General features: G+C 36.0%; 1 protein-coding gene across 2 annotated transcripts in view; it reads right to left on the reverse strand.

The window, feature by feature from the left end:
* TTC29 (tetratricopeptide repeat domain 29) overlaps positions 1 to 21,686 on the reverse strand; it is a 279,537-nt gene that overhangs the window by 163,759 nt on the left and 94,092 nt on the right. For both annotated transcript variants that reach the window (XR_012435150.1, XM_045392931.2), the window contains exon 8: positions 16,221 to 16,306. Coding sequence is in view for 1 of the 2 variants with exons in the window: in XM_045392931.2 (XP_045248866.1) it covers positions 16,221 to 16,306 (86 nt within the window). In the remaining variant the exon portion in view is untranslated. The remainder of the gene's footprint in view (positions 1 to 16,220; positions 16,307 to 21,686) is intronic.

The raw sequence follows: 21,686 nt of genomic DNA on the forward strand, positions 1-21,686 counted from the left end.
AGAATCAAATGTACTGGAAAGAAATGTGAGCAGAAGGCAAAGTTTTCTTTAATAACAGAAAACAAACATTGTACTTTCTTCACCTCAACCTATGCAAGGAGTATAATAAAGCATTAATCGAGTATACTTTTATTGACTGAATAAAATTCAAGATCTACATCCACAAATAAGCAGCTGAAATCCTACTTCCATTCCAATGCTAAGAAATAATGTTTTTTACACAGTTTACTGTGTAATATTATAAGATGAAGAATGGTAGGATAAAATGGTAGTTATTGCTATAGGTAGTCATAAAGAGGCTTGGGACACAGAAGTTTTAAATATTAATATTCATAAAATCACTTAAATCAATTTAACACTTTTTAGTGGTTTATTTAGATGTGTGATTTATTTTATTCTTTGCAACCAATGCCTTTGATCAGCTCTGAAATAACGTACGAGCTGAAAATAAAATGGCAAAACAAACTGCTGCTAGTATTCTTATAGTAAGCTTTAGGTTTTATAGCAGGAACTAGAAAATTACTGTTACATTTGGTGCTTTTGAATTACTTATCAATACTTAGACATTGAGAATTACAGAGCCCAGGAGGAACAGTAGACAACATTGCCAGTTGCCCTGCTTCTTTAGCCCTGCCATCCTCCCAGCTGGTTCTGCCCATTTGGGAGGAACTTAGACCTGTCCCTGTCCCCAGGACTGCTCCTGTTCCTGGTCTGGCAGGGTGGAAAGTTGGCATCACATCAGTTTGCCATGGATCATATCACGTTTTTAACCTTTGTTAAAGTGCCTGGGCTTTTGTCCTGTCCCTTGAGACCAAGCATGCATCCCAAGGTGCATCCCAGCCTGGGGAGCTACATTCCAGTCTTGTTCTTCTTGCTTGAATCTCTGTCTTGGTGCCTAGCCTGGTCCCTACTCACTGCGAGTCTGGAGACCTACCCTGCTGCCCTCAGTATGCCTGAGTCAGCAGTCCCACCTTTGAGCCCCAGTCCCTGTGGCTTGGTGCTTGTCACTTGCCAATGGCAGTCACTACCATTTATAGAGCAAAACTACATGTGCAGAGTGTCTTATATTCATAGTATATTCGATCTTCACAGAACCTTGAAATGTATATTAATATTCCCATTGTACATCTGAGAGAAATACAATACAGAGAAACTGAGTGCCTTGCTCTGGAGTACACAGTGAATTGGTGAAGGAGAAAGGATTTGAACCGGGTTTATTAAACTTCCAAACCCATGTTCTTTAGCACTGTGATATGCTTGCAGCTGGATCACACTGAGCATGATTTTGCTGACCTTGACCTTCACCTACAGCTCACTGCCTTCTGCCCCAGTTGCCAGAAGCTATCCTCCACTCACATACAGGGACATTCATCACAGCCCAGTGTCTGATGTTCTAGATGTCAACCTCACCATTGCCTGGTCACAGCGTTGCATATTAGCAGCTCCTATTTTTTCATCATGCAGCTTAATAATTAGAGGTAATAACATCCAATACTAACTTAGTATTTTTAGGTCATTCCTTGGCCTGAAATGAACCCCTTTTCACTTAGAAAAAAAAAGCCATGCTTGAAAGTGACCTCCAAGGGTAGCTATGGTCCCACTCCTTATCTCTCCTCTTCTCCCTTTTTGCTTTTCTCCAGCCTCACTGGCTCCAAGCCCCCAGGCACACTGCCACCTTAAGGCTTTTGCCCTGGCCACCACCACTGCCTGGGTGTGCTTTCCTCAAGTATCTGCATGGCCCACTCTCTCATAGGCTTTCAATCTTTCCTCAAAAGTCAGCCTCTCAATGCAGCCTTCGCTGATCACCCATCTATAATTCCCTCCACCCTACCTCTTGCCGTGGAACTTCTGACTCATTATTTTGTTGTACTTTTTTCCATAGTGTTCTCATTGTCTAGCATACTGTTTAATTCACTTGTCAATTATGTTTCATCTTCATTGTTAGTTTTCCCCAATGGGGTGGAAGGTCCACAAGAACAAAGATGTCTGTCTGCATTGTTATTGCTGTACCCAAAGCGCCTAGAACAAGCGTTGGCAATATGTGCTCCAAAACTGTGTTCTTAAGACTACATGTGTGAGCTAATTTAATCTTCTTAACACCCCATGAGATGGCATTATTATTATTATTATTCTTGTCTCTTTAAAGGTGAGGAGACAAAAGCACATAGAAATGAAGCCACAGGGCCAAGGTCATACAACTGGTAAATGGTCAAGAAAGGACTTACACTTGACCATCTGACTTCAGATACAGCATACTTATCCAGCCCTCTCTTCCACCCCATTGACAAGTAGCTGCCTGACAATGCCACCATGCAGGCTAGGCTCCAGCTTCTGGATCTTTTTGGTACAACCTGTCCTATTGTGGATCGGCCAAGATTACAACAATAGTGTCTTGCAACAAGGTCCATAAGGGAACTGAACAAAGTTTAATGACTTGTCCAAGGCCAAGAGCTTGGTGACAAAAACCACAACCAGAATCCAGGATATCTGATTCCCAATTTGGTGATCTTTCTGGTATTTTCAAAACCCATTTTGAAGATCCTAATGATTACCTGGTTAATACTTTCCCATTCCCATGTAACATATTACAAAAAACAATTAAGAAGTAATTTTGGCTTTGCAACCATGTGACAAATATTAATGTTTATTCATACAATATTTTCAATGGAAAATGTTTTTTAATATCTATGATATTATAGACATATAAAATGGAGATATAAACAATCATTCTGCTGTAAGCTACTATAAACTCATAGGGAAAATGAATAAGTTTAATTAAATTTACCAAAAACGTATAGTTAAATCATTTGCATTACAACAATAAGGACCAATAAACATACATCTTTTTACTATTCCATTGTAATTTTCATCAATATGCTATATTAACAAATATCATCTTCATTTTACAAAGCAAGGGGTGGTAAGAGATTTGTCTGTGATCTGTTAAGCCAGCTGTGGCAGCATGAATAGCACAATCCTTGCACTAACCCAGCAAATCATACTTTTACTATTCTGTCATTTTCACTAACATTTATTGAGGAAGTAGCATATGCCAGACATAAGTCTAAGTGTTTTCTGTATGTTAACTCATTTAATCCTCACAACCACATTATAACTTAGATGCTAGAGTAATCTTCCTGCTTCAGGTGAAGAAACTGAAGCACAAGATGGGCTAAATAACTCACCCAAGGCTTCAGGATTAGAAGTGGCAGGAACAGGATTTGGAGTCATGCACTGTGATTCCAAGGGGCCAACCTCCTAATCACTAGATCATAATCATATGCTGACAATGGTTGAGATGGCCACAGAGAAAATTAAGATTGATGAAAAGGTCCCTGTCCCCCTCCTCTTCTTTCATTTTATCCAAAATTATAAGCATCTCCCCTACCAGATCCTTCAACTGAAAATCTAGCAATCAGCACTTTCCACATGCTCTTTGCCTTGCATTTACTGAGTTGCTAGTAGACAGCAAATTTGCGTCTGCAGCAAGAAGACAGTGAGGATTGCAGGTATAATATGTTGCTTACACTGCTTTTAGAAAACAATATTACTTTTTCTTTTTACAAGTGCCTTAACTGTAGAGCTGAACATATTTCACTGTCAGAAAAACATCCAGAGAAAACAAAGCAAATTGAGCTAAGAAGTTATGTCATAACAAAGGAAGAATCCGTGGTATCCCATTATCTATAAAAATGGAGGGGAAGAAGGAAATGGAAATAAGAAATGGAAAGTAAGAATTCCTGACATCTTTTTCTCTGGAGAAGCTACAAAGCAGTGGGTCATTTCTAGTCTGATGCCACCTAAATCTTTCTTTTCCTTTTTTTTTTTTTTTCTTTTTGAGACAGTCTTGCTCTGACGCCCAGGCTGGAGTACAGTGGCATGATCTCAGCTCACTGCAACCTCCGCCTCCCAGGTTCAAGCGATTCTCCCGCCTCAACCTCTCGAGTAGCTGGGATTACAGGTGTAAGCCACCGTGCCCAGCCCACTTGCATCTTCTGCTTATGTCCTGTTGTGCTTTTCTCCCAACTGTGCTGATTCCCAACTGGTCCAGCAGCAGAGGGGTGATTTCGTTTTTAGGCTTCAAGTGTTATTCAATAATAATTTCCACTGGACAAGAATAATAAAATGTTATTAATGCCAATAAGTAGTTCACTAAGTGTAACAGATGAGAATGTTATTAAACATTTATATAGGAAACTTGTGACAAGGCTCAACAAATGAGTTTAAAATCACCTTACTGACAACTCTACCAATTGCAACAACATCAGTAGTTAGACGTGTGGGCTCCTGTCTGGCTCTGCATCTGCTAGCTTTGTGACCACGGCTGACTAGTTAATGGATGTCTCAGCCTTCTTTTCAAGCAGCTTCTCCCCCAGTAGCCCTACTCAGAACAGTTTCACTCCTGCAATGCTCCTACTCCAGCCTGGCTGGCTGCATTTTGCTGCCCTCCCAGGCCTTTACTCTTGCTGCTCCCGCTCCAGTGAGGGAACAACAGTTTCCCTGTTGCTTCTCTAGCTCTTGCTCCCTATTATAAGAACGGCACTGGTATATGTCTCTTTTCCCTGTGGATAATGCAGTCTTGCACTATAGGAACAATCTACCTGAGCAAAAACAAATTCCCCAGACCCATTATTCAACACTGTGCACCAAACTGAAGTCTAAAACATCATCAACATAATTATTACCATTTTTGATCACAGGGACTTTGGACAAAATTACTCAGGATTCCAAAATCTATACAGCTGCATTTTCTCCCTATTTTATTGTTTTTGCTTTATAATTTATATGATTATTTTTACTTTATGAATTCATTTTTAAATTCTTTTATTACTTGTTAAGCATTTAATAGTTTTCATTAATGTTGTGGGTCGAGATGAGCTGTTGAAATGACTAACCTGCTACAATCAATCCTACACTAAAGATTTTTACCATGAACAACCTATATAAAACCTATTAAAAACATTAATTAAAATCTTTAAATTTTAGTGGAATGGAAAGATAGAATAGTTTACTTTTTAAGCAGTTTTTCTTTTATTTTTTATTACAAAATCAGTATGTGTTAATTGTAGAAAATGTTGAGAATACAGATCCCAATGTCTCCCCAAAATAGAAAAATTAAAGTCATTCATTATTCCAGCTTCTACAGATAACCACCAAAAACAGTTTGGTAGTTCTAACATTTTCATATATTATTTATGCACTACATGTATATGTATTTATATATAAGTAGGGTCATAATGTACACTGTTTTATAACCTGAATTTTTGTTTGACAAATCAGTAATACTTTTATTGTCATAAAACGTTTATTCATTTTGTAAGTTTTATTGGCTGCATTGTATTTCAGCACAGGATACCCAACAATGATTTATTCAATGTGATATTACTTTACATTTACTTTTTTTTCCAAATTTTTCACCATTCCAAATAGCATTTATAGCATTGTATACAGAGGTTATAGCCAAATCTCTGTATATACTAATGATTTTATGAACAATATTACAGCTCAATATTTGTACACATTACTAATTATTTCCCTTAGGTAAATTCCAAAATGAGCAACTCTTGAGTCAAAAGATGTGCAAAATTTAAACCTTAAAACAAAGCTACCATTTACTGAATGCTTACTGAGTGCCAGGCACATTACTTCTTTATCTTATTCAATTGCCACAGCAACTTTATCATTCCTATTTTTCAGATACAGAAAAGGAAGCCTACAAACTAAGTGACTTGCATTCTGTCAGTGACTTGCATTCTGTCAGTGACTTGCACTGACAGAGTGGCCAAGGGCTGCGCAGGCCAGCACCTGGGATCTTCTGTTTGATGGGTGGGCTCATGGTAAACTGGAATTCCAGGGAATTTTAGTATTCCTGGAAGCAACTCTTAACCAATGAATGGTGGGAACTGGTAGATAAATACACCAGCTCCCTCATCTCTCCCCTGGGATAACTGATTTGTCTCTACACTGTTTCCTAGAGCATCCGAGCAAGACTGATCCATTTGCCCACAGTAGTAACTGGCTTGGCAGTACACCTTTTGTTGGCTTCCTTCTTTTGCCTGACTCCCTGACTGATAGAATCCCTCCCAAATAAGCCACATGCACTCAATTCCATGTCTCAAAGTCAGCTTCTGGGAAAACCTGAACCAAGTCATCAAGGTAGTGAGTTCAACAGTGCAAAAGCGTTCACCTATTGCTGCCTGTGCTTTTGTAAAAACTCAAAGAATGCCTCGTAAGTTTTTATGAAATGTCCAAAAATGTGTATTTGAGCAAGAACTATGTGACACATTCAGGTTGCAATCAAAAATATTTTGTGACCGTGTTATTTTACGTTATTTATTTATTTGGGAAACTCTGGCACATAGAATCAAGTTAGCCACATTCCCTAGAGCAGGGCACACTTTTATCATTGGTCTGTGTGTGTTCCCTCAATTGTTCTTAATAAATTTTTCTCCTTCATCCTCCCTCCTCACTCTTACTCCCTTTCCTCTCCATAAGCCCTCTCTAATGTGTCCCTAAAGAGTTTTTCTGGGACAGATATTCCCAGGAGCGGGCTGGTGTGCCACCAGGAAATCACATACAGAATTTCACTCACACCATCCCTCTCGGAATGATGGCCACACCAGCTTATCCTCCTAACTGCAGTTCTTGTAATCTCACGTCCTTGCCAACCTTTCACACTATTTGGATTTCTAACTTTCTAATGTTTTGTCTCAAAGTCATGCTTTTGTGCAAAAGAATATTAAACTCCTCCCTTGAAATGCTCACAAAAGAAAGCTGTAACACACATCTATACAATCAACCCATGATCGTTCAGGTGCCAAATGCCATTTTGTGGTTTCTTTATCTTCTTTCTCTTTCTCTATTCTCTGCTATCATCTTCATCATTAAAAACAATAAATAAGGGGCCAGGCAAGGTGGATCATGCCTGTAATCCCAGCAGCACTTTGGGAGGTCGAGGCGGGTGAATCATTTGAGGTCAGGAGTTCAAGACTAGCCTGGCCAATATGGTAAAACCCTGTCTCTATTAAAAATACAAAAATTAGCCAGGCACAGTGACTCACGCCTATAATACAAGCAGCACTTTGGGAGGCTGAGGCAGGTGAATCACTTGAGGTCAGGAGTTCAAAACCAGCCTGGCCAACATGGCAAAACCCCATCTCTACTAAAAATACAAAACTCAGCTGGGCATGGTGGTGTACGCCTATAATCCCAGCTATTCTGGAGGCTGAGGCAGGAGAATAGCTTGAACCCGAGAGGTGGAGGTTGCAGTGAGCAGAGATTTCGCTGCTGCACTCCAGCCTGGGCAACAGAGTGAGACTCCATCTCAAACAAATAAACAAACAAATAAATAAGGGTCAACAGAGGACAGTCATGGGAAAAAATGGAGATCTAATCTTAAATTCATTTTACTAGTTATTAATGAAACTTATGTGCTGATTAAGGGAGAAAGTTGAAATTACCGGGTAAAATAGTTTTTTACAAGTATGTGGATTGAATATTAGGAGTATGGTATTAATGCTATTTTTAAATCCTAGTATATGTTATTTTTGTTGTGCACAAAAATTTTTAAATCCTAGTATATGTTATTTTGTTGTGTATAATTTCTAAATGCAATATTACTGTTAATTGTAGATCCATAATTATACTAAAGACATCTTTGAGAATGTTTTGGATAAGTTTTAATGTATTTGATTACATTTTTTCTTTCTGAAGTTACCCCTTTCATCTCTTAGAGGAATTATATATAATTTGGCTAAATTTGTAGTGAGGAAGTATGATCCACATACTTATTCCTGTTTAACACATCTAATCCTACAATAATCTCTGGGTTTTTCCAGGTGTAATGCCTCTTCTTCTTTCGCAGCCTCCAGATCAGCGAGTGCTAACAGCTGTGCCATTGCCTCTAGGTCTGTCATACAATTAGTCTGGTGATGAACTATGCAGGTTGCTTTATTGCCCTAGCGAACACTTTCATATGCTAGGCCTTGAACTTTAAGGAGTATACATACATTATGTTCCATATGTCACTATTCAGTATAGTTGATTAGAATACTCAATTTTCAGATTTTTGAACCTCATCCTCTTAGGATGCACTAAATAAAAAATTTTATCCTTTCCTTCATTCTTCTCTCACAAAGAGTATCAGAAATTTTTGCACTGTTTCTTAAAATGTGAATACCTAGATACAAAAACTTCAGCTTTGTAAAGATCTACTGTAGCAGTACTTTTTAAAAAACGAATAAGTAAAATAATCATGAAGTTTTGGCCCAAGTGCTATTCTAGATCTCAAGGGAAACTAAAACCAGCTTTCACATTTAAAAAAAATCAATTTTATTACTAGAAAATTTGTATTTACATTAAATTAGGCCACAGACTTTCTTTCCTGACATAAAACATTTCTTTATTTGTAGGAAAGTTTATAAATTGTAAGTTGTTACTGTACAGATTTGTTTCAAAAAATATTTTAACTTTTTTGAGCTTTCTGATTTTCTACAATGCTTCTATCATTTAAATGGTAAATACTGTAATTTATATGACAAATACTATAATCATGGTAAAGAAAAGAAAAAGATGCATAGTTTCCTAAGCTGTAACATTGTAAAAAAATTAGACATTTTAGAAAATTAAATTAAAAATGATTTAAAGAGAAACTCCCCATTGATGAGGAAATGAAAAAACATTCAATTTACTGAGATTCTATTCTGTCATCTTCACTACAGAAACTATGTTACATTAGTACCATAAAGTTACCTGTTTCAATGTTTCAGAAAGGACACAACTTTAAATATTAAGATAATAACAATCACAAAATTATTAGTAAAACATTTTAAGTGTTCGTAATTCCCCAAGTATTAAAACATACTTTTATAAACTACCTAAAATGCTGTTTTCCAAGTAAGGCTGTTTCCAAGTAACTATTCAAAACAAGATCAGATATGGAATACATGTTTACACTATGCCTTAAGTTATTGTATAATAATTCTGAATAAGACATTTTCTATACAATTTGTAAATAAATATGTATTTTAAAATTAGAAAATACTATTTCCTTTTAATGTTGGTTTAAAAAAATCCTTTCTTTTGCTTATCAGACACTGAATATTTTGAATATCACTTGGCAAAAAGTGTGAAATGAAAATAAGGTACGCACGGTTTGTCTACTGGTGGAAGTGTGAGCGTGTGTGTGGAGGGTAATGCTAAATAGAAAGAGATCTGAGCCGCAACTACTGGGGGAAGTGGGGTCTGTAACAGCTGCCCCTTTTAGATTCCCCAAGAAGGAGACTGCCTGTGGGCCACAGGACGAAAGAATACAGCAGATGAAAACTCTGATGTAAAGCAGGAAAATGACTGCTGAGACTGCTGAGCCTACACCTGAATCATCTCAAGCCGAGTGGCGAGCCCTCTTTAGCACGCCTCAGAAGCTGGTGACGAACTACACACGACCAGGAGGCAAACTGGCTGCAAGCAGGCTTGTCTGCATGTTATGTATAATGATAACCAGCCATCCTCTGGGAGAAGGGGCCATGATTTCCTTTCTGGCGGCATCTGAGCTCTCCTCAGTTACCCAGACCATTAAACCAAGGATGAAGGGTAAATTTTAGGTAAGGATTTCTAACTAGTGAGTAAAGACAACTTCTGTTTAATGGGCAATGAGTAGCTCTGATGTTTAAAGAAAGAAATAACTCAATTTTTAAAAAATAAATGTCATATTTTTAAACTCAAAGAAAATCTATTCATAAATTAATAATAAAACATTTTTCACAAAATGTTGGTTTATCTTCTTTCCGTTATATAAAAATATGTGCCAATACAAAGATAAATTTAGGTACTATGTAATTTACATATGATAAATAGTAAATTACAATTAAGAATAAAGAATGAAATAGAGACTTTGAATGTATACTCAATAAATACTACCTACCACAGTATCATTGCTATACTATCCAGTAGTAGTTACATCAATCTGTACTGATAATGGTACCTTACATTTGAGAACTGTTTATAATTTAAAATGTAAACATACATTTTTAAATATTGGTCTTCACAAAGACACAGTGAAGCTGCCATTAGGATTGTTATTTTACAAATGAAACTGAGCCTCCAAGAAGTTAAGTGACTAACCTAAGGTCACACAGCTAGTGCATGGCAGACAGGACTAAAATCCACATCTTCCAGCTCCAAGGCTCACGTGCTCTTTCTGTACCACAGTTACCTCTGATGTGAACACTGTACATCCAAACTGACTGCCATTTCACATATTTGGCCACTTATAATTAGAATGCCATTGCTATGTATGACTTGACCTATATTCCATTAAAATGCTCTTTATCATGTAATCTACGTACATCAACTTCTCCTTCAAATACTTTTAACTATGTAGACTTTACCAACACATTTAACATTTGCTCCTATGCTAATTAGGGGTTTGAGAATACCATAGGTCTAGAGCAGAAGCCAGACATTGTGATTTTGTAGCTGTATGATCATCTAGCACTTTGAAAAAAAATTCTTTTATGTATATTAACAGTAACATAATAGTTTTAGTTATCTGCATGTTAGGCCCCATGAAACAAATTTTAGACACATATTCTTACTTAATTCTCACAAGGCTGTGCTGAGTTACAGAGTAGGATTATCCCTATCTTACAGAAGAGGAAACTAATGTTCAGAAAGGTTGAATCAGTCACTTGTTCAATGTCACATGGTGAGGTGGTAGCGGATCTGGGATTCCATCCTTGATTAGTTTGATTTTAGAGTCCATCATTTAATGATGCTGTTGTCCTCTCATTCCAAAGAGTTGATAAATATACTCTCTAAAAAGCATTTTGAGAGTACCTTATCTGAGAAATGCTAGTATTTACTGCCTTTACTTCATGCAAATGTCTAATGATCAAATATTTGGTAGCAGATGTGAGCATCTGTATGCATTCCAGGAAACTCTCATATCATGATGTCATATTAAACTGGCCCCAACTGTCATCTACATGCAGCCAAGAGGTGATAGGGAAGAGTGAGAATGCAGATATGAAGAAACCATTGCTCTTGTAGACAGACTGATTTAGACTACAGATAGAATAAATGTGGTGTCCATCAGAAACATTCATCCTATTATTATATCCTGCAGACATTCAGAACTCTAGAGCTGAAGTATTGGAAATAACACAGAAAGGACCCAAAGGAACACTGAGTCTCAGACAGCCTCTCTCTTGATTCCTCCTTTGCCTTGGCTTCTTTGTCCTCATTTCCTTCCCCTTTTGTTTATTATTTTTTATTTACATTTTTTTCTTCTTACATACACTTTTCAAGAATTTCTTACATACAGTGTAAGAAAACTTAAAAAATGATTAATGCAAGTGTATTTGCTTGCCTTGCCTTTCCCAGACTATGAATTCTGGCATAGCCCATTTGACACTCCTTTTTCTCTCAAACCAGCATTACCCCTACTGGGTTCTATTATGCACATAACAGTTATAATTTTTCAGAGGAATGGGTTGTGAAAAGCAGAGATAAGACTGCTGAAAGAGTCAAGATTTATTGACCTGAAAGAGAAAAAAAGGCAGGAATTAGAAAGACTAACTTTCTTGCAAAAAAAAAAAAAATGATGAAAAGCATTACCAGTGATTAGTAAAGAAAAGTGTGTGGATTTCAAAATACGCATGGAATTTTCTACCAGGAAACTAAGCTCTGTCAGTTACTCTCACCTACGCTTTAATCAATAGCTCTTAAACAGAACATAATCAAAATAAAAATTCATTAATTTGCTAATTATCTGCAGTTAGAAACTTAGCTGAATGTCAGTCCATGTGATTGAGTATGAATGTTTGTGCACCATTTAAGGTTGTTATCCATTATCAGTTGTTTTGTGTATGTAGTAGCAGCTATGCTAGATGACTGTATGCCTTTACAGGTTGGACTAGTATAAAAATTATACATGAATGTCAACATGATAATATTAGGCTGTGTTTATAAAGGGAAGCCCCTTTATAAACTAAATATAAACAAGTTATATATTTGCCAAATGGCATGAGGTATGTCATGTACGAGGTATATAATTATATTGTTAATGCATCTTACTCTAATATCTATGATCCAGGTAAATTGTGTTTACATCAGCCTTTTTTTTTTTGAGTATATAGCTAGGTTGTGGGGATTATTGATAAAACTGCATACTTTTAAAAAATAATAATTTTCTACTGTCTTGAAAAGCAAGGATTCTGTTTGTTGTAGTAAATCAATTTCTTGAATGCTTGGTAATTTTTTTGCATCTTCACTTCAGGAAGTGACATACACACACACACATATATATATGTGTGTGTATATATATATATATAGAGAGAGAGAGAGAGATAGATTTGTTACTTATTTAAGGTACTGGCTGCCATGATTATAGAGACTGAGAAATCCCACTATCTCCTGTCTGTGAACTGCATACCCAGGAGAGCTGGTGCTGTAGTTTGAAGACCTGCAATCTGGTGAGCCAGTGATGTAGATTCAGATGGGGTCTGAAGACCTGAGAACCATCAGTGCTGACAGTGGAAGATCAATGTCTCTGCTCAAACAGTCTGGTCAAGTAAATTTGCCCTTCCTCTGCCTTTTTGTTCTATTGAAGCCCACAATAGATTAAATGATGCCCATCCACATAGGGGAAGGCCATCTGCTTTGCTCAACCCACCAATTCAAATGCTAATCTTCTCTAGAAACACCCTTGGAGACATACCCAGAAATGTTTAGCCAGCTATCTGGGCATCCCATGACCCAGCCAAGCTGATGCATAAAATTAACTTTCACATATAATATTTCCACTCTAGACTTCCTTTTAAGCTCCAGACCCTCATATTTAACTGTCTACTTGAACTCTCCTTGAATATCTTTAAAACTCCTCCAATTCTGTGTATCCAAAACTGAACTCTCCATTTCCCCACAAGCCTTTCACATTCCCTACTCCTGTAAACAACACCAGCATCCATCCAATTCCACAGCCAGGAACTCAGGGCCCATCTTTGCACCTCTGTTTCCCTCACCTCCTACACTTAGCCTCTTACCAAGTCCTTTATAACTTTTGAATCTGTCTAGTTCCCTCCATCTTCACTACTACTGCTCAAGTCCAGAGACTTAGATTAGTGAAAAAATAATAAAACCCAATAATTATCGAAGGTTTATTATAAACCAGGGAGACAGTCTTTTAAAACTTTACATAAATTATCTCTCATCACCCTGTGTATTAGTTCCCTAGGGCTGACATAAAAATTACCACAAACTAAATGACTTAAAATAATAGAAATGTATTCTTTGCTAGCTTTGAAGGCTAGAAGTCAGAAATCAAGGCATCAGCAGGGCTGTGATCTTTTTGAAGCCTCTGGGAGAGGATCCTTCCTTGCCTCTTCTATCTCCTGGCGGTTCCAGGGATTTCTCGACTTGTGACTGTATCACTGCACTATCTGCCCTTGTCTTCATATGGTCTTTTCCTCTGCGCATGTGGCTTCCTGTCTTCTGTTTCAAATCTTCTGCCTTTTTCTTATAAGGATGTTTGTCTTCATATTTAGAGTCCACCTGGATAATCCAGGATGATCACTTCATCTCAAGATCTTTAACTTAGTTACCTCTGCATTCACAGGTGCCAGGGATTAGGAAGTGGATTTTTTTTTTTTTTTTGAGGGGAGTAGCATTGAACTCACTACCCTTTATGAAATAAGCATAGTTATTACTCCCACTGGATAGATGGGGCAATTGAAACTTAAAGAGTGTAAGGGACTTGCCCAGCGTCACATATTTAATAGGTTGTAGGGACTAAAGCTTCACATATACTTTCAGAGAAACGATTTCCATACTTTTCTGAAAGGAGTAACAGTTTCAAGTAAAGTAATTCATCCCTTGGATGTCAAATATTCCTTCTTCAATCTATTCATTACTAGACTATCCTATACCACTAGGAATAGGATAAACCAGCATTTCCACCTCTAGGAATCCATTCATGGATAAATTTGTCACATCTGATGAAACTGTTCACTGCCACATCCTTTACAATAAAAGTTACGAGAAACAACCTTAATGCCCAGCAGTAGAAGATGTTTGAATCCACTATGGCACAGTCACAAAATGGGATATCACGTAGACCTCTTAAGATAAGGTTTGTCCAAATTAACACAGGAATAGAAAATCAAATACCACATGTTCTCACTTATAAGTGGGAGCTAAACCTTGGGTACTCATGGACATAAAGACGAGAACAACAGACAACTAGAGGAGGAGGGCAATGGCTGAAAAACTATCAGGTACTATGCTCACTACCTGGGTGACAGGATCAATCATACCACAAACCTTAGCATCACAAAACATACTCAGATAACAAATCTGCACATGTACCCCCAAATCTAAAAGTTGAAATTACAAATAAATAAATACAATGAGACTTGCCTATAGTTAATAATGGTGTATTATATACTTGAAGTTTACTGACACTAGATCTTACATGTCCTCACACACATACAAAAGAGGTTAATATGGGAGCTGATGGACAGGCCAACTAGTTTGATTGGGGAAATAATTTCCCAATATATAGATATATCAAAATGTCACATCATACGTCTTAAATATATGCAACGTTTATCTGCCAATCTTACCTCAATAAAGCTGGAAAAATTAAAATAATAAAACTAGGCATGCCTTCATGCATCAGTATGGAAGAAATTAACTCAAGGTGCAGAACAGTGCATATAAAATGTAACAATTTTCTAAATAACACAAAAGAAACATATATATGCACTTTATAGATATTTGAATATATAGAATAGTTTTGGAAAGATAAGCCAGAAATGTGTAACTGTGTTTGTCTCTGAGAAAAGAACTGTGAGACTGACTACAGGGAGAGAAAGAAAATGTAGTTTTCATTGTGAATTTTATTGTATTGTTTGAATTTATTTTGTGCTTGCATTACCTGAGAGAGAAGGAATATCTATGAGCTAGTTTTCACCTAATTTTCCAACTTGACCTCCAACTGAATCTCATCTTCCACCTAAGTCCTTGCTTCCCAACACACTGAGTACGTCCATGTTGAGTGTATACACATGTGTGCACACGTGTATATCTAGTGTTCTATCATTGTGGACTCTGATGTTTTCTACATGTTTAAATCCTGTCTTTCAAAAACTTTTTTTTGGTGCAGCTTCCCTGGTGTTCAGTGTTGGAACCAACCACTCCTCCCTCTGCACTTAAAAAGCCCCTGTTCATCCTACTTCAAATTGTGGTTATGCCCGCAAGTTGTTTGCCCTCATTAAATTAACTCCTAAAGGGAAGTGTGCATCTCGTTGGTCTCTGTGGTCCCCAAGGTATCAGAAACAAATCTTTGCTGAATGCTAATCATTAACTAAAAAATATTAAGCATAAGAGTTATCTAGGAAAACCTATGTTTTCTATGATATCCGATTGTAAGGGGACTAGAAGAAAATATGTAGCCCAAATATAGTAATTCTACTTTGCAAAAAAATATCTAAAGGAACAAAGAAGATCCCAAAAGCTTAAAATCCAATATTGTGTATCAAATTGGATTATTACAAGAGATGTAGGTGAAATACTTTAAATACATAATAGAGGTAAGAGAAGAAGAAAAGATGACTTCAGTTATAATTCAGGAAAGATCACCCTTGACATTTTTACTTGTTTGTTTGTTTTTAGCCAAAAAAAAACCTGGTTGCAAAATAGCTGAACAGTGATTTGATTATAGAGCAGGCTACTTCTCAGACTGGGACTAACATCCACCTCCACCTCTGTTGTCTCCTCACTACCTGCACTGAAGAGCTACATCAAGGCAGCTCACTCTATTGCTTAATAACCACATTTTTGTTGGTGCAAAATTTCCCAAATCATATTATAAAATGACTGTAATTTCTTTTTTGTTATTTACTTTTTACCATCACTTAAACCTATTTCCTCTTGTCCTTGTTGATATGGGCATATAGAGGGCCATATTACTACATTTATTTAACTTTCACATATCCCAAAGAACCTCATAGTAATTGATTATATACCACTGTACCTTCAATAAACAATAAAACCAATTTTTAAAATGCTTCTAGCATATTGCTATTCTGCTTTAATCTCGGTAAAAAGGCACACCTATGTCAGGCCTAAGTCATTTCTGTTGGCCTTGTAATAACATATAATAAAATAAAATAAATACACTAAAATAATTAAAAATGGTAGTGATTAAAAGTTTAGCTTACTGTTAATGCAGTTTCATATTCCTCAGCAGCTAAGTGTGCTAAGCCCAAGTAGTAAGAGGCTTCCCCTTCCATCTTTTTGTCACTTCCTGAAGTGAAGATGTAAAAAAATTACCAAGCATTCAAGAAATTGATTTACTACAACAAACAGAATCCTTGCTTTTCAAGACAGTAAAATATTATTATTTTTTAAAGTATGCAGTTTTATCAATAATCCCCACAACCTAGCTGTATACTGAAAAAAAAAGGCTGATGTAAACACAATTTACCTGGATCATAGATATTAGAGTAAGATGCATTAACAATATAATTATATACCTCGTACATGACATACCTCATGCCATTTGGCAAATATACAACTTGTTTATATTCAGTTTATAAAGGGGCTTCCCTTTATAAACACAGCCTAATATTATCATTTTGACATTCATGTATAATTTTTATACTAGTCCAACCTGTAAAGGCATACAGTCATCTAGCATAGCTGCTACTACATACATAAAACAACTGATAATGGATAACAACCTTAAATGGTGCACAAACATTCATACTCAATCACATGGACTGACATTCAGCTAAGTTTCTAACTGCAGATAATTAGCAAATTAATGAATTTTTATTTTGATTATGTTCTGTTTAAGAGCTATTGATTAAAGCATAGGTGAGAGTAACTGACAGAGCTTAGTTTCCTGGTAGAAAATTCCATGCGTATTTTGAAATCCACACACTTTTCTTTACTAATCATTGGTAATATGCTTTTCATCATCTTTTTTTTTTTTTTTTTTTTTTTGCAAGAAAGTTAGTCTTTCTAATTCCTGTGGTATCTTACTAATTTTATTTCAGGAATTAACCACTTCTTTCCAAAAGCAAAATGTGTGAAGATATAACGTGGTTCAACGTGACATACCTCATACCATTTGGCAAACATATAACTTGCTTATATTTAGTATATTAAATATAACATTGGCTTCCAATGTGACTAACTCCTAGCTAATGCAAATGCTGAGTGATCTAACCTTTGTTTTTGGTCTTTGGAAAGTAAGTGATATGGTTTTGATGTTTGTCCTCTCCAAATCTCACGTAGAAATGTGATCCCCAATGTTGGAGGTGGTGCCTGTGGAAGGTGTCTGTCATGGGGGCAGATCCCTCATGAATGTCTTGGTGCCATCCTCATGGGATGAGCTCTTGCTCTATTAGTCTACATGAGAGCTGATTGCTTTAAAGAGCCTATCATCTCTCTTGCTCCTTCTCTCGCCATATGACATGCCTGCTCCCCTTTGCCTTCTGCCATGATTGGAAGCTTCCTGAAGCCCTCACCAGAAGGAGATGCTGGCACCATGCTTGTACAGTCTATGGAGTTTTAAGTTTAAAAAAAAAAAAAACTCTTTTCTTTATAAATTACCTACCTTCAGATATTCCTTTATAGAAATGCAAAATAGATGAATAGAGGAAGTATCCTTAGATTTCTGAGCTCCACATTCCAACCATGAAGGATGTCAGCAGGAACAATATTTCACGCCGCATTCACTCTCACCACTCACCAAATAACCACTGCTGATGCAGTGGCTCTTTGAAGACTTCAAGGAAATAGGATGGCAAATGCCAGTGACAGTATTTTTTCTTCTTTAGCTATTTCCCTGATTGCAGAGAATTACCCCTTCAAGATCTCATTTTAGCAGAGTTGATGATGCCAGTGATCCAGTAAGGGGAATTTTAACTCTTAAAATTCAGCTGGGCCCTAACTTTTTCTCTGGTATAGGATTATGGGTTCTGGGACTAGCGAAGGTAAAGACAGAATAGAAGAAAGAGGCTATGACAGGAAGCTACTTATTAGAGAGTTAAAAGTTGGCTGTATGTGGTATGTATTTTCTGTGTCAAGTGGTATAACTGTGTTAAAGCACTAGCAACTGGCTGGGCTGATATAGCACCATCATCTGCATCTAATTTTATGTGAGTGGAAGCTCAGCAAAGAGGAGAAAGGAAGGAAAACATCTATTACTACTGATACAGTTTGGAAACACCAAATATTAGTTTTTAAATAATATTTAAACATGAGAACTTTTCTTATTCACTAATAAGAGACAAAGTTAAGATAAAGTGAAAGCAATAACATAACAGAGAAAAATGTCAGTAAGAATAGGATTAACAACAACCAAAAAGAAAAGGTTACGTCTAAAATCTTGGCACTACTAAAATTGAGTGACACATCAAAACTGATGTTTTAGAGGACAGAGACATAAAGAGAGAGAAAATAAATAATAAAGAATAATTATGTAAGGTGTATGCTAACAAGTGTTCTAGGGAGAAAATAGAGCAGGGTAAGGGGAATTGGGAGAGCCAAGTGGGGGTCCAGAGGACAAAGCAGGTTTCAATATTAAATATGGTTATCAGAGTAGACTCCATTGAAAAGGTGGTATTCACAATAATGTGAAATTAAAAATACATAATAGAATTAAATTTGGGAAACTTGCATCTATGTGGAAATTAAAGATGCTCCTAAATGAACAGTGGGTCAAAGAAGATCACAAGATAAACCAAAAAATATTCTGAAATAGACGAAAATGAAACCACAACAAACCAAAATTTATGGGATAAAACTAAGATGTGCATAGAGGGAAATTTATAGCTATAAATGTCTATATTTAAAAATAAGAAAGTCCTTTCCATCTTATAAAACTAGCAAAAGAGGATACAACTACATTCAAATCAAACAGAGGGAAGGAAATAGGAAAGACTTGAGTGGAAATGAAAAAATAAAGAATAGAAAACCCATAGTGAAAATCAACACAACAAAAAATGATTCTTTGAAAAAGTCAACAAAATTAGCAAATGTTTAGTTAGATCAAAAAAAAAAAAGAAAAAGAAAAGAAAAAGAAGAAACCCTTAAATTATTAAAATCAAGAATGAAAAAAGGTAAATAACTACAGACCTTACAGAAATAAAAAGGATTATAAGAGAATTTTGTGGACAATTACATACTAACAAGTTAGATAAACAAGATGAAATAGACAAATTCCTGGAAAGATACAAACTACTGAAATTGACTTAAGAAGAAATCAAAACTTTGAAAAAATTCATAACAAGTAAAGTAACTGAATTAGTAATTCAAAAACTTCTCTGAAGAAAAGGCTAGTCAGGCGCAGATGACTTCACTGGTGAATTTTTAAAAAATATTTTAAGAATTAACATCAATCTTTTACAAACTTTTTAAGCTTTTACAAACTTTTTAAGCAATTAAGAGAAAACACCTCCAAAATCATTCTATGAGGCCAGTATTATTTTGACATCAAACCAGACAAAGACATTACAAGAAAAGAAAACTATAAACTCATGTCCCCTATGAACACAGACACAAAAATCCTTAACAAAATTACTAGCAAAGCAAAATCAGTAACATATAAAGATTATACACCACAATCAAGTGGAATTTAGCCCAGCGATGCAAGGTTGGTTCAACATATGCCAACCAATCAGTATAATATACCATATTAATAGCATAAAAGACAAAATCATATGACCTTCTCAATAGAGGTAGGAAGAAAGCATTTTGCAAAATCCAACCCCTTTTCATGTTAAAAACCCTCAATAAACTTGGAATAGAAAGGAATTTTCTCAACATAGTAAAGAGCATCTACAAAAAACCCTCAAAAAACTTGGAATAGAAGAGAATTTTCTCAACAAAGTAAAAAACATCTACAAAAAACCCTCAGTAAATATACTTCTGTTTAAAACTGTTGCACTAGAGGTTCTAGTCAGATAAATTAGGCAAGAAAAAGATAAAGCACACAGATAGAAAGGAAGCAGCAAAACTTTATTTGCAGATACCATAGTCTTATATACAGAGAATCCTAAAGAATCCATAACAAACTATCAAAGCTAATAAATGAGTTTAACAAGGTTGAAAGCTATAAGATCAATATAGAAAAGTCAGTTTTATTTCTACATACAGGTTATGAACAATCTGAAAATGAAATTAAGAAACAATTCCATTTGCAATAGCATCAAAAGAATAAAATATTAAAAATAAATTTAACAGAAGAAGGCAGTTCTTCATGTACACTGACAACTATAAAACATCATTCAAACAAATTAAAGAATATTTAAATAAATGGACAGATAGCCCATATTCATGGATTGAAAAACTTAGTGTTAAGACGGCAATATTCCCCAAATTGATTGACAGATTCAATGCAATTCCTATCAAAATTCCAGCTCCCCTTTCTGCAGAAATTGACAAGCTGATCCTCAAATTCACATGGAAATGCAAGTGATGAAAACAACCAAAGCAAACTTGAAAAAGAGCAGTATTACAACACACATTTCCCAATTTCAAAACTTACTACAAAACTAGAGTAATAAAATATATGTATTCTTGTAGTTGTAAGTTAGACAAGAGAGATCAAGGCAACAGAATTGAGAATCCAGAAACAATCTTCACATTTATGGTCAAATGATTTTATATGGGGTGTCATTACAATGTATTGAGAAAAGAATAATGTTTTCAACAATTATTAGTAGTACAATTGGATATCCACTTTCAAAATATGAAGTTGTACCCTCCTCACACCACATTTGCACACACACACACACACACACACACACACTTGAAAATAGATCATAAGTTTAAATATAGTTAAAACTATAAAACTCTTAAGGAAGCACTAAACATGGAAAGGAACAACCAGTACCAGCCATTGCAAAAACATGCCAAAATGTAAAGACCATCGAAGCTAGGAAGAAACTGCATCAACTAACGAGCAAAATAACCAGTTAATATCATAATGGCAGGATCAAGTTCACACATAACAATATTAACCTTAAATGTAAATGGACTAAATACTCCAATTAAAAGACACAGACTGGCAAACTGGATAAAGAGTCAAGACCCATCAGTCTGCTGTATTCAGGAGACCCATCTCACATGCAGAGACATACATAGGCTCAAAATAAAGGGATGGAGGAAGATTTACCAAGCAAATGGAGAACAAAAAAAAGCAGGGGTTGCAATACTAGTCTCTGATAAAACAGACTTTAAACCATCAAAGATCAAAAGAGACAAAGAATGCCATTACATAATTGTAAAGGGATCAATTCAACAGGAAGAGCTAACTATCCTAAATATATATGCACCCAATACAGGAGCACCCAGATTCATCAAGCAAGTCCTTAGAGACTTACAAAGAGACTTAGACTCCCATACAATAATAATGGGAGACTTCAACACTCCACTGTCAACATTAGACAGATCAACGAGACACAAAATTAACAAGGATATCCAGGAATTGAACTAATCTCTGCAGCAAGCAGACCTAACAGACATCTATAGAACTCTCCACCCCAAATCAACAGAATATACATTCTTCTCAGCACCACATCGTACTTACTCCAAAATTGACCACATAATTGGAAGTAAAGCACTCCTCAGCAAATGTACAAGAACAGAAATTATAACAAACTGTCTCTCAGACC

Source organism: Macaca fascicularis, chromosome 5 (assembly GCF_037993035.2).
Source record: "Macaca fascicularis isolate 582-1 chromosome 5, T2T-MFA8v1.1".
NCBI classification, from domain to species: Eukaryota; Metazoa; Chordata; class Mammalia; order Primates; family Cercopithecidae; genus Macaca; species Macaca fascicularis.